This window comes from Panthera tigris, chromosome A1, assembly GCF_018350195.1.
Source record: "Panthera tigris isolate Pti1 chromosome A1, P.tigris_Pti1_mat1.1, whole genome shotgun sequence".
In the NCBI taxonomy this organism is placed as follows: Eukaryota; Metazoa; Chordata; class Mammalia; order Carnivora; family Felidae; genus Panthera; species Panthera tigris.
In genome coordinates this window covers 175,514,705-175,528,289 of record NC_056660.1, presented here as the reverse complement: position 1 = coordinate 175,528,289, position 13,585 = coordinate 175,514,705, and the positions used below count along the sequence as shown (strand labels likewise).

The 13,585-nt window shown below is 34.9% G+C and overlaps 1 protein-coding gene across 2 annotated transcripts in view; it reads left to right on the top strand.

Moving 5' to 3' along the window:
• Positions 1–12,667, top strand: part of CREBRF (CREB3 regulatory factor) — a 55,364-nt gene extending 42,697 nt beyond the window's left edge. For both annotated transcript variants that reach the window (XM_042992152.1, XM_007082793.3), the window contains exon 9: positions 8,881–12,667. In XM_042992152.1, coding sequence (XP_042848086.1) covers positions 8,881–8,996 — 116 coding nt within the window. In that variant the 3' untranslated portion in view covers positions 8,997–12,667. The remainder of the gene's footprint in view (positions 1–8,880) is intronic.
• Positions 12,668–13,585: the final 918 nt, after the last annotated feature.

Sequence of the window (13,585 nt, the reverse complement as noted above, 5' to 3'; positions counted from 1 at the left end):
CCAGGTGCCCCTAGAGCTTTCTTTTTAATAATTATTTAGTTCCTTACCTGAATTCTAGAGTAACAAACACTATAAATCATTCTATTTTCTTAAAACTGTAAATATCTCAGAATTTTTTTACATTTCTGTTAAGACAATTTTTCTTACTTTTAGTTACTATAAATTCATTCAAAGTGTTTTCAGTGCCTGCTCTATGGCCCAGTGTGGGGGGATATAGGGTTGAATAACAGACTTGGTCACTAGTCTAAAAATGGAAGACCAAGAATAAACAGAAAAAAATAACAAATTGTGGCAATCGCTGTGAAGAAATCAAGATGTTTCCATGGAGTGAAGTGAGCAACAGTTTATTTCTATTTATTTATTTATTTATTTATTTATTTATTTATCTAATATAATTTATTGTCAAATTGGCTAACATACAGTGTGTAAAGTGTGCTCTTGGTTTTTGGGATAGATTCTCATGGTTCATTGAACAGTTTATTTCTATTTATACAGAAATACTTCTCACAGCTACCAAAATGATTGCATTTTCTTTGATTAAAAATAAATGCAGATTGAATGCTTCCATGCATGTGTCCACAATGCATGTTTCTGATGGTCTCTGAAATTATTAGTTTCTCTTTGTCAGCATTGTGTTCATACTGAAGGTAAAATATTCTAGTATATTTGAAAGGCAGTTTGGAAATCATTGGTAAAATTAGCAATGCATATAGATATTAGCAAAATAGTTTCATAAAGTTTGGCAACATTTATGCTTGAAGGCCAAAGGAGAAGGTTTGTAAGTGAGATCAAGGGCCAGGAAAGAGGGCTTCCTCGGGTGTTCGGAAGGGATAAACAGCTAACATTTACTGGGTACTTACTATGACCTAGGACCTGTCTGCTAAGGTTGTTTAGTCATTTACTTTCACAGTTCTGTGAAGGAGGTATTACTACTCTGGTTTTACAAATAGGAATTAGAAAACACAGCAAGGTATTAAAGTATCTTATGAGTCCCACAATCAATAAGTGGCCGAACCAGGAGTAGAAGTTCTTTGAGTTCCAGTGCTCACACTGCCTCCATATACCATCATTGAGCCCTATCATCTGACTCTCATCTCTGTAGTCTGACCTGAATAGTTTATCATTGGCCCCCTAATCGCTTCATCCAGTAGGCCTACTTGAGAATTTCTTTTTCTTGACACTCATTGTAACATTTGGCACTTCTGAATATTTTTCTGGAAACATTTTCTTTATTTTAAGATCTGCATGCCTTGTTTCCTATCTTTTTACCAAAAAAAAAAAAAAAAAAAAAAAAAAAAAAAAAAAAAACCAAAAAAACCCCCAAAAAACCCAAACAAACACTAGTGGTGTCTCTGTGGCTCTGGCAAAACCAGTGGTCTGAAAATTAAAGTCATGTTTCCAAAAAACAGAAGTTTGTTTATTGTAGTGGTTAAAATCAGAGAATTTGAAATCAGTTCTAGATTGAACTCCTGGCCCTACTACATACTACATGAGGACCCTACGAAAGTGACTTCACTTCCCTCAACCTAATTTTGTTCATCTATAAAATATGGACAATTGTGTGGATTAATTGAGAAGAGTGCATATAAAACACTTAGCACCCTGCTGAGCACATAAATTCTGAATATTCCATAAGTGTTAGCTGTTGATGTTACCATATTACATCTTAACCATTTAGGTTTTTTTCTTTTTTCTTAAAAGTTTTATTTCCACCTTATTCCTAAAATCCATCATTCATATTTTAGAAAATTGAAGAATTTTTTCATGACAAAGTCAATTAAAATTAGTCAAATGCTTAAGTTGCATGTTCACAACATATTAACCTGATAATTATTTGTGATATAATTGGCTAACAAGATAGATCTAATTTTTCTATTTAGGTATTCCAAACAGTATAACATTTCAGTGATTATTGCTTATCAGTAATTAATAATTCTTTTTGCTCAGTTTTAGGAAATGACCTATAGTTACTAGATAAGTTCACAGAATAGTAAAATGAATATGTAATTATTATATTTACAGAATTACCTTTTCAAAAGTAGAGTTGTACATATGTATCAAAATAGAGTAATGCAAAATGAAACAAAACTAAGAACTGTATATTTATACAGAAAATAAACAGTAAAGGGGTTCTTGGGTGGCTCAGTTGGTTAAACGGCTGACTTCAGTTCAGGTCATGATCTCGTGGTTTGAGTTTGAGCCCTGCATTGGGCTCTGTGCTGACAGCTCAGAGCCTGGGGCCTGCTTCCAATTCTGTGTCTCCCTCTCTCTCCACCCCTCCCCTGCTTGGTCTCTCTCTCTTTCTCTCTCTCAAAACTAATAAACATTAAAAAAAATTTTTTTTTAAAAACACAAAAAACCCAAGATCACCTCAATTACCCAAAATACAAGATGAGATTGAAAAACTACCATTCATTTAAAAAAATAAAAAAACAGTATGAAAGATCAGAAGTTTATTTTGAACAAAACTATATTTATGTAGAAAACACATAGGTGAAGAGTGGATTCTAACTATCAATATTTTCCTAAACAACCAGTTACTTTTTACCTCGTGTAGATTAATTCAGTATGCAAATAGGAAGTCCTGGTGAATTTACTTGACTTTTTCTTCAAATGGATTGATGCTGTTTTAAAATTTTATGTATTCTTTCAGTGCATTTCTGTCTTTAATGTTCTTTAAAATAATTTTCAGTTCTTTTATTAGGTAGAGGGAGGAACTTAATATTACAAGTAAAGATTCTTTTTACCTTTTTAGTTTTTAATTTAAAGGCCTTATATGTTGATAAATGTGTATATTCTCTTTACATCTCAAAGGTCAATTTCAAATTCCTTGACTCACATTTTCTTTCCTTTAAAAAAATTTTCTTTAATGTTTGTGTATTATTTTTGAGAGAGAGAGAGAGAGAGAGAGAGAGAGAGCACGAGCAGGGGAAGGGCAGAGAGAGAGAGAGGGAGACACAGAATCTGAAGCAGGCTCCAGGCTCTGAGCTGTCAGCATAGAGCCCCACGTGGGGCTCAAACTCACAAACCCTGAGATCATGACCTGAGGCTAAGTCGGATGTTTAACCAGCTGAGCCACCAGGTGCCCCTTTCCTTGAGTATTTAAATATGCTTCTCCGTTTTTGTTTTTTTTTTTGGCATAAAATGTTTCTGTTAAAAAGCTATTAATTGCCCTAATAATTGCCTAGTTTTTTTTTTCTCCTTATAGGTCATTTGCTATTTTTGCCAAGTTGTCAACAGGATTTTTTCTTTTTTTTTTTTTTAATGTTTATTTTATTTTTGAGAGAGGGAGACCACTAGTGGAGGAGGGGACAGAGGATCCAAAGTGGGCTCCACACTGACAGCAGTGAGCTCCACACGGGGGTTCAAACTCCCGAACCCACGAGATCATGACCTGAGCCAAAGTCAGATGCTAAACCAGCTGAGCCATCCAGGCACCCCTTTCCTTTTCTTTAAATCCCAGTAATTTCACTAGACTTTGTCTTGGAGTTGGTCATTTTAGGTTGATATTGTCATGTGTGTACTGTGCTCTTTCAAATATTACTATTTGACCTGTTTCCTTGCTTTGTTTTGTTTTTGTTGTTCAGGGAATTATTATTTGTGGGTTGGACCTTCTTTGCCTAGCTTCGGTATTTCCTATGTATATTTAGTTTTTTATCAGTTTTTTGCTTCTTAATTTCTTTTTTTATTTTAAAATTGTTTCTTGTTTGCACCTCCATGTCTCTTGAAAGCATTATTGTTGTGTTTATTTGCTGCTCTTGTATTTTTTTGTTTTTTCTTAATTTCAGAAATTAATTTTTCTTCCAGTTTTTTTCTGAGTTCTGTCACCTTATTTCTGAGTTTTTCTATTTCTGATTTATGTTGTCCCTTCATGTAACATTTTCTCTAATGTGTTTTAGTTCATTTTGAATATCCTTGCGTTTGTTCTGAAATAATAGTAGGTTCTGACCATTTGGGATAATAATAAAGGATATATATGGTCGTTTTGTGGTCATATCTGCTAGGATATTCATTGTTTGTAGGAATATTCTTCTCTTTTTTCTTATAATAACTTTATATGGGATTTTTGACCTAGATATTTTTCTATTCATTTGTATGTGAATTTGGTTTTTCTGAACTTTGAAAGTTTGGTTCACAATAGCTTTCCTGACTTCAGGCTTTACAGAGTCCTCTGTTTTTGTTAATATAAAACTATGTTTTGTATTCATTTATGAGATGGTGTATAGTCTAGCCACAAGAAGGGGACACAGGAGAGGAGCAGGAAGAAAGCTTATCCTAGAGAAACAAAGTCACCACATGCCACAAGGGGGCCACATGAAGGAAGCACTAAGGGAGAAGACTCAACAAAGCAGGTAGGGAAGAGACAGAGAAGAGAGAGAGACATGGAGTGGGAGAAAAACAAAGGAACCTGGGGACAAGTGCCTTTATTGGATGCTGAGGTGATATGCAAAAGCAAAGGGTGGGAGGCAATTTTTTTGGTACATTTGTGTGTCACTAGCCCACAGTCAAGTGAAGGCAAGAAGAACTTGTGGCAGGGCAGGTGCACAGGGCAGCTTGCTTTCTGAAATTTCTTGTTCTCTGCTCCTCTCCCATTTTATCTGCACCATCTCTTTCTTTCATATCTATTGTTCCTGTCTTACTCAATTTTGATTCTTACCAATCCTGGCTCTTCTCATGCAAGGGAGTCCTGGTTGGTCAGTTTTTAGTTCACAGAGGCTAGACTGCTCCAGCCCCTCAACACCTTACTGCGGGCTCCTTGCACTCACCTTGTACTCACTATTCATTTGGACAAAAATCCCTCACGGCTTCAGCTGTGTTCTCATGTTGGTTTCCTGTGGCTTCCAGTGCATAACCTGTTGGCTATTTTATGCTTTTGTTCTCAGGTCCAATTACTCCCTTTTGACTCATCCTACACAAATGTTGGTAATGTTAATACCATGGAGGTCTTGTCACTTTTGATAGTTTGTTTGAACCCTTTTGGATTTTGGGGTTTGTGGAGATAACTTGTCACTTCTTAATGTTTTCCATGGTTTTTCTGCTTAATCTCTTTATATGGGGAACTGAGGAGATTAAAAATCTATACAGCTTTGTAACAGTCTTTTCAGAATTCCCCTCTGGAGCCGTTTAAATAAGTTGGAGTTTCTTTTTCTTAAAGATTTGGTAGAATACTCTTTGAAACTGTCTCATCCTGTGTGTTTTTTTGTGATTAACTCTTTGAAAACTTTCTGTGTTCTCTCTGATAATTTGTATGTCAGATTACAAGCTCTTCTGGAGTCAGTTTTGATAATTTATATATTCCTAGAAAATTACCCACTTCCTCCATGCCCTCAAATTTATTAAAATTATCTTCATACTCCTCTGTATCCGTGGCTAGTGCTTCATTTTCATTTGTTTATGTCTACTGTGTTCACCTTCACTTCTTGAATTGGTTAATTACAGGTGGTTCTCCTCCTCCCCCCCCCCCCCCCCCCCCGCCCACCCAAACAAACCAGCTCTTGAATTTGTCAGTTTTTCTGATTAGATGTTAGTTGCTTAATTCACTTCTTTTTATTCTTTCTTGTTCATTATATAATTAAAAACCTTTGAAATTTCTTCTGAGTGCTGCGTTAGCTATATCCCAAATTCTGATGTCATATTTCATTGTTTTCTGAATACTTCGAAATTTTATGCTTGATTTACTCTGTGACCCAAGAATTGCTTGAGAGAGATTTAAAATTTTCCAGAAGGTAGATATTATTATTTTCTAGTTTTGTTATTAACTATTCTTTTTTTGTGTGTGATTTAAGATTTTTTTAAGCTATCTAACATATGATTACATTTATTTATATTTGTTACATTTATTACAACCTTTTTAAATGTTCTGTGGGCACTTGAAAAGCAGATACATTTATTATGTTAAGACTCCCATTATATTGGGGCACCTGGTAGCTTGGTTAAACATCTGACTTTGGCTCATGTCATGACCTCACAGGTTGTGAATTTGAGCCCCACCTCTGCTGTCAGCACTGAGCCAGCTTTGAATCCCCTACCCCTGCCCTGCTCATGCTCTCTCTCTCAAAAAATAAACTTTAGTAAAAAAAAGACTCCGTTATATGTTGGTTAGGTCATCTTAAGTAGGTCTCTTTTTCCTTTTCATTTTTGTAGGGGTGTCCATTTACTCTATGTAAAACTGAGAATGAGCACCCACCACTAATGTATTTCATTTTTTCTCCTGTTTTCCGAGGTTTTGCTTTTGAATGCTGGAGTGCTTGAATGGGAATCCTTACCAGTAGATCTTTATTATGAATTGTAATCTTTACATCATGAAGCATACTTCTTTTGTCTTATTAATAGCTTTTTCTCTGAATTCAGTCTTGTCTGATATTGTAATCATAAATACAGCTTTCTTATTATTTATATTTGCTTAGTATACCTTTGCTTACTCTTTTATTTTCAGTCTTTCTGAATCACTTCATACTAGACACATCTCTTTTAAAAACATTTAAATTCAAATTTAATTTTGATAAGCATATTATAAAATTCACTTTTAGATTTTTATATATACCATATAGTCCTTTATTTGTCAGACTGAGAGTTTTTCTTTAATAGGTGAGTTGAACTCATTTTTTATTTATTGATACATGTTTGATTTTAGTTTTGTCATCAAAAAATCTGTTAGCCTTTGTTCATATGGCTTTTGCCTTTTTATATCATTCACTATATGATCCATTATTATAGTTTTAGTATGTGTTCTTTGATAATTTGTAAGCTCTGCATTGTTATCTTGTGAGTTGACTTTTTTAGTTATAACATATATATTTTTTCCCTTAACTTTTCATTTAAGAAAAGTAGAAATAGGACACTGAACATCTGCTTATCATTCAACTAGATTCACCAGTTGTTAATATTTTGCTGCAGTTGCTTTATTTGGATATCTACTTATTTTTATTCCTAAGTATCTGAAGGTAACTTCTAAACATACCCTTCATCCCTAACTACTTCAGCGTGTATTTCTTGAGAACAAGGACATTTTGAGAATAAGGCACAATACCATTTTCACATCCAAGTACTTCAACATTGATATAATATCTGTATGGAGTCCATATTTAAACTTCCCCATTTGTCTCAATAATGTCCCTTAGAGCCTTTTTGGTTTTGATCCATTAAGTATCATGCATTACATTTATTTATATCATTTTTCTCCTTTAATCTAGATCAGTCTCCCAGTGTTGTGTTTATTTTTTCCTATGAAAAATCTAGGTAGCTGTTCTTGTAAAATGTCCCAACGTCTGGAGTTGTCTGTTTCCTCATGATTACATGCAGTTAAATTTTCTTGGCAAGAATCTTCATAGGTGATTATCCTTCTCATTCCATCAATCAAGAGGCACATATATCAGTTTGTCCCATTATTGGTCATGTTAGATTTAGTCACATGATTGAGGTAGTGTCAATTGTCTGGTTTTTTTTACAGTATCTTTTGACTTCTTCCTGGGAGCAGTGACTAGATATTTTTCTATTTCCATCTTGTTTTAATCATTTATTTTCTCATTACTTTTAAAACGTGCTTATACCTCTGTTATTTGACTTATTATTTTTTTTTGAGTTTTTTTTAATGTTTATTTATTTTTGACAGAGAGAGAGACAGAGCATGAGCAGGGGAGGGGCAGAGAGAGAGGGAGACAAAGAATCCAAAGCAGGTTCCAGGCTCTGAGCTGTCAGCACAGAGCCCGATGCGGGGCTCAAACTCACAGACCACGAGATCATGACCTGAGCTGAAGTCGGACGTTCAACCGCCTGAGCCACTCAGGCACCCCTGTTATTTGACTTATTGATTTGAAGTATCTTTTGACTTCAGCTGTAGGAGATGAGGAAGATGAAAAACTCAACATACACTGTCTTCTACCTTTTTTTCCCTCTTCTCTTCCAACTTTTGTTTATTCATTCACTTTCTTTAAAATGAAGAAAAGTTGGGGGGGGCACCTGGGTGGCTCAGTCGGTTAAGCGGCTGAATTTGGCTCAGGTCATGATTTCGCGGTCCATGAGTTCGAACCTCGCGTCGGGCTCTGTGCTGACAGCTCAGAACCTGGAACCTGTTTCAGATTCTGTGTCTCCCTCTCTCTGACCCTCCCCTGTTCATGCACTGTCTCTCTCTCTCTCAAAAATAAAGGTTAAAAAAAATTTTTTTAATAAAAAATAAAATGAAAAGGGAACATAAACTTAATCCAGTAGTTCTAAAAATTACTGAAAACATCCCTCAGATCAGAGTTTTCAGTTACATGGGTGAAACCCATCCATGGGATGCACAGAGGCTGGAGAAGTTGGAAGAGACTGGCTGAAAAAACAGAGCAAACATGCTGGGCTGGGGAACAACGCTTGTTGGTGGGTGTGGGTTTGGGCTTGGACTATTTTTTGGAACCTATTACCTGTCATCTCCCCCACTTAAAAATGGTGATTAACCATTCTTCATTATTGGTTTGACCTTTCTAATCTAAAAATTATAGGCTCTGGAGCACCTGGGTAGCTCAGTCAGTTAAGCATCTGACTCTTGTTTTCAGCTCAGGTCATGATCTCATGGTCTTGGGATCAAGCCCCGTGTTGGGGTCTGTGCTGAGCATGGAGCCTACTTGGGATTCTCTCTCCCCTCCCCCCCCCCCCCCCGCTCCTCGCCCCCCCCCCGCCCTCCCCTCCCCCCATCTCTCTCAAAATAAATACACATTTTAAAACTGTAGGCTCTAATCTGATGAGGAGATTGAATTTCTATAGTAGCAAGCAGCTGAGTACTCATCTAGGACTGGTATCAAGCTGGGGGCCACCCCTGACCCTCAGATCTGCCTACTTCTCACCTTCCATCTATGCCATCGCCATTTCTGTGCCTAAGTGTGCCTTATTTCTTTTTCCTAGGTCTCCCAGTGGCTGGGCAAACCTCAGAATTTGTTAACCAAGTGTTAGAGAAGACGGCAGAAGGCAATCCCACTGGAGGCCTTGTAGGACTAAGGATACCAACATCAAAAGTGTAATCAGCCTCATTGGACCACTGGTCAGAAATGTCTGTGTTTGTCACATTATTCATTGTAAATTTTCATTCTGTTTTGCATGTCAGTTTAGCATTATGTAAACATTGATTAGGTTACATTGTTTTAAGAACTAAGTAGCATAAGTGAAGCATGATCCAAAATACTTGATTATTGCATTTTCAGAGCATAAACCATGGTTAAAACTGCTACTGGCGTCAGAATTGGAACGTGTACATTTAAGTAAACGTTTAGATACAGATTGCAAAAATCTGTTAAAGTCAAACAAGTTTTGGAGGAGTGAAGATACTAGTAAATGCCAAATACTGTGGCAGGTTTATGCTCTGAACCACACAAAAAAATTGAGGAAGCATTTTTTTAAACAGTCCGTTTAGATTGTTTTTAGAATTATTCCTTTTGTTCTGATTTTTCCACAACCATTAATCTCACTTGTACATGGCACAACCCAGCACTCATGCCCATGTGCCATATTAGAAGTTCATTTTCCGAGCTCAATATGGTATATATAAATATATATATAGATATATATATAATGTCTGTGCAAGTAAGAAAAAAAAGCATATTCTTTGTGCCTTGTATTTTGGGGAAACTATAAAACTGGTAATATTTTGTATGATGAAAACCCTACTGAGGAGAAACAAGATATATAGATGGAGAAATTATGGGGTTTAAATGTTTTTTTGTTCCAACTCTTTTTCAAATTTTTTGAATGTATATAGGACTATGTTGAAATGTAGATATATGCCACAGAGTCTGTGTATTGTATAAAAAACAAAACAAAAAAACAAACAAAAAAAAGATGGCTCTAGAAAACTCCTATTTCGGTACTTGACCGGAAGAAGACAAATACTTGCACATTATTGCGATTGTTTTATTTTTTGTACCAAAGACAAATGCAACTGATATGGCAAACTGCCAGTCTAAGTAAAGTTTTGCACAGCTTACATGATACTGTATGAATGTATGAAAAACAAAGGAAAAAAAACCCAGAAAAATGAAAAGGTCAGGGTTAGGGATCTTACTGAACTGTGAATCTTATTTCTGTTTGGGTCCAATTATCTACAGAAGGAGCATCCACACATACAGATATTATTTTGCCGTTCCTCTCATTCGCTTCCATAGTAGATAAGTTGGTGGCCATTTAGATGTCTGTAAGTCTTTTTATTTCTGCACTTATTGTAGGAAATTTTAATATATTTCATTTTAGTAAGCTATTGGTAAAATAGTTTTTGACCTTGAAAATTAAAGTTTATTTAGCTTATTGTAGTATACTTCCACCAAACAACCAAAATACAGATTATTTTTATTGTATTATATATATATATGTAAAGAAAGAAAAAAAAGCTAAAAATATCTAATTCTTTAGTTGCCACTTTTCCAATCAATGTATTATTGTGCATGTAATATTTTCAAAGATCAACACAAGCTTAAAACAAAAACAATTTATAGATTTTTATATTTTTGTACAGGTATTTTCAAACTAGCTTCTTCAAACTTACATGTGACTTCTTCTATGTTTCTAGAACTGAGAAATAATTAACACGTTTAGTTTTTAGGTGCTCTTTTTTGCTCACATAAAACAGCTTCATTAGTCAGTGTTTTAACTATGTTAAAGCTTTACCTCTTGATGAGAAATTTCTTGTGTCAAGGCAGCATTATAAACCTTCCCCACAGATCTTTCCATTCTGTCTCTCTTACTGTTGATTCTCAAATCTTGTGTTTTGAACTCTGAAAACTGGTGGCTTAAAAACTATACTTAAAAAAAAAAAAAAATCCTATCTAGCCCAGAAAAAATACCAAAAATTTCAGACCTGGCTGCTGGGAAAGTATCTATTTCTCCAACTATTTCTCCGTTACTCCCTGGAGAATTTATTCCTTAATTATATTTTGTTTTTACAGTGTGTTTCCTTTTCTTCTACTTTATTCCCCCAACCCTCACCGCTATTTGTAAGCTGTAGCATATGAAGCTATAGCTTATAAAGGCTTGATTCTAAAACACACAGTAACAACTGAACTATGTCCTTATATGCTTCTTTGACATCATGAAAAGGAAACTCAGAAAAGGATTAACACCTTAGCTGAACTGTGATACACAAGATTTTCCTGTGTGCTTGGTGGAAATGTACCTGGTTAGTTAGTGCATTCATGCTCAACAGGCGATAAGCTCAGATCTAATGGTTTAATAGAACGTAAGCTCATTGTTTAAAGTTTTTCCTCTTCAGGTGGGAGAAGGCAGAGCACAGGCTTATAACTTGGAAGTATCTGAAGTTTTGACAGAGTGTGTTTAGTAGATTGAAACATGTTCCAAAATATGGCAGTTTTGCAATCAGGTGAAAATCACTTCATGATAGAGACTCAGCTGATGAGGTTTATAAAATTGCCCCTTTCTAGCTGCTCTGTTAGGAATTCTGGTTTTTGATACTTTTTTCCTGTCTGCAAACCAGAATTTGATTTTTTGGTCTTGCATTTCAGAAAAAAAAAAAAAAAAAAAGACTTTGAATCTGTTTAGTAGATTCCATATCCTTGCATTTCAGTGTTTTATATGTACTACTTAAGTTAAATAGTTTAAAAGCTTTTAAATAGTTGAGCTTTTTAATGTTGACACTTTATTTTGTACCTATTTATATATGTATGTATATCTTAGAAAAGCACTTTGTTAAAAAAAAATTGCATTTTATATGATTCCTGCCATTTGCTGCTAAATCTGGGCTGGTCAGAATGCTGCAGCGATACTTGATCTAAATAAAAAAACCTGGCAGTAAAATGTAGAGTGAAAGTTAAATCCTCTTGCTGTTTTAACTTTATCATAAAGATGACATAGGCAAGCTGTGCAGCTTTACATTTTAACCAGGGGACTCTGTGGCATTTAAAACCGTCTAGAAATGGTTGTACTTTAATGCCAGTAATAATCTGCTTCCTCTATTGTCATTAAAATATATACGTTTAGTGTATCACACAACAGATCTTATAAGGGTAACGTAAAAACCCCAACAATTGTACATGTTCTGTTTTTGAAAATTGTGGCATGTATTTTTGGGCGAAGATCATTAGAGAAGAGCTCTCTAAAGGTTTTCTGTGTTCATACATGGTATACAGATAGCTCATAACGAAGTCCAGAATCTTACTTTAAGTGAAGGCATTGTGAATTCACCTCAAGTAAACCCATTGTTCCAAAAGCAATTATAAACTTTGACTCGAGTACTACTATGATTTAAGAAAAAAAATACAAAAAACGTTCTTCCTCGTTTCAGATACACTGGATTCTTTATAGAGTTTGTCTCCATATGAAAGCATGCTGTCCAGTTGTTCTTGTTAAGATCTTGTCTGAGTTTTGAATTGGGTGCCACACTTTTTCAGTCGATATGATTGCTTGTCCTACTGTACCATGTATGATTCTTGTCCTTTCCTATATCCTTCATGACAGATTATGATGTGGCTTTATATTGTGCCTTACTTGTACATTGAAACTGAACATCTTCATTCCCTTCCACTTCCTAAATCTTTCACTTTGACCTTTTTGGTAAGAGAATCAGAGCAATTATAAACACATCGTGAAGGATTTCAGATGGGTATGGTTTCAAATTCCCTCTCTTCACAGTTATTTTATATTTGTATGGAAGACCAGTTTTGAATGGTCTTTAAATATGAGAGGGAAAGACTTAGCAGTAATTTCACTACATCCCTTTTTTCTGACTTTCATGAATTTGTCCTACATCTTCTTTCTGATGCTTGACTTTATTTGCTCCGTAGCAATAGTCTGCATTTAAAGAAAGGTGTGTTCAGTTCATCAGCTTGAAATTGACTATTTCATCTTTCCAGAATTTTTTAGGAGAAGAATACCCGTTTTGTTTGTTTTATAAAACAGATGACAAGTCTCTTTAAAAGAAACAGAAGTACAGTACTTTTGAAATACAATGCTGTTAGTTTGGATTTCTTTTTTTATATATACTATTCATACAATTATCTGATGTTTGCCTTCATTAATAAAGCTGTTAGTTTATTCACCAAAATGTCAAGAATGGATGTGCTTTTCTTTATTCCATACATTTAAAAATATTTTAGCTGCTAAGATTTAGTTAACTTTCTAAGAAACAAATTCAAGTTGCCTTCAGCAGGAATTAACAAAAGCTTATGTTCCCTTTCTTTATATAGTCTTCCTAAAATTCTGTTCAAGTATTTTCTAGTTAATTATGTAAGAGAATGTTAGCATCTCTCCAAATCTTGAAACTTGAATTTTGAGAATGCATTGAATTATGCTTTCAGTGTTAAAGTAAAAGGTTTCAATTATCCTTCTAGTGAAGTCGATTGTGGAATACCATTTCCCATGGAACTGAGGCCATTTCCACAACTTTGCACAGAATTGCAGTCTTGTTCTTCCCTTGGATCATGACAAATAAGTCTCACACAGTGCCGTAATACTTGTGGATTCTTTTGTAATCTTTGTAATCTTAATAAGGGCATTATGAGAAGATGACTCCATGTTTTTTTAATATTTCAAACACATTGGGATGGAACAATGAACGTCCGCTGTAGGAACAGTTGTTTCGTTTTAAGGAATAAGCATGTTGGGAAAA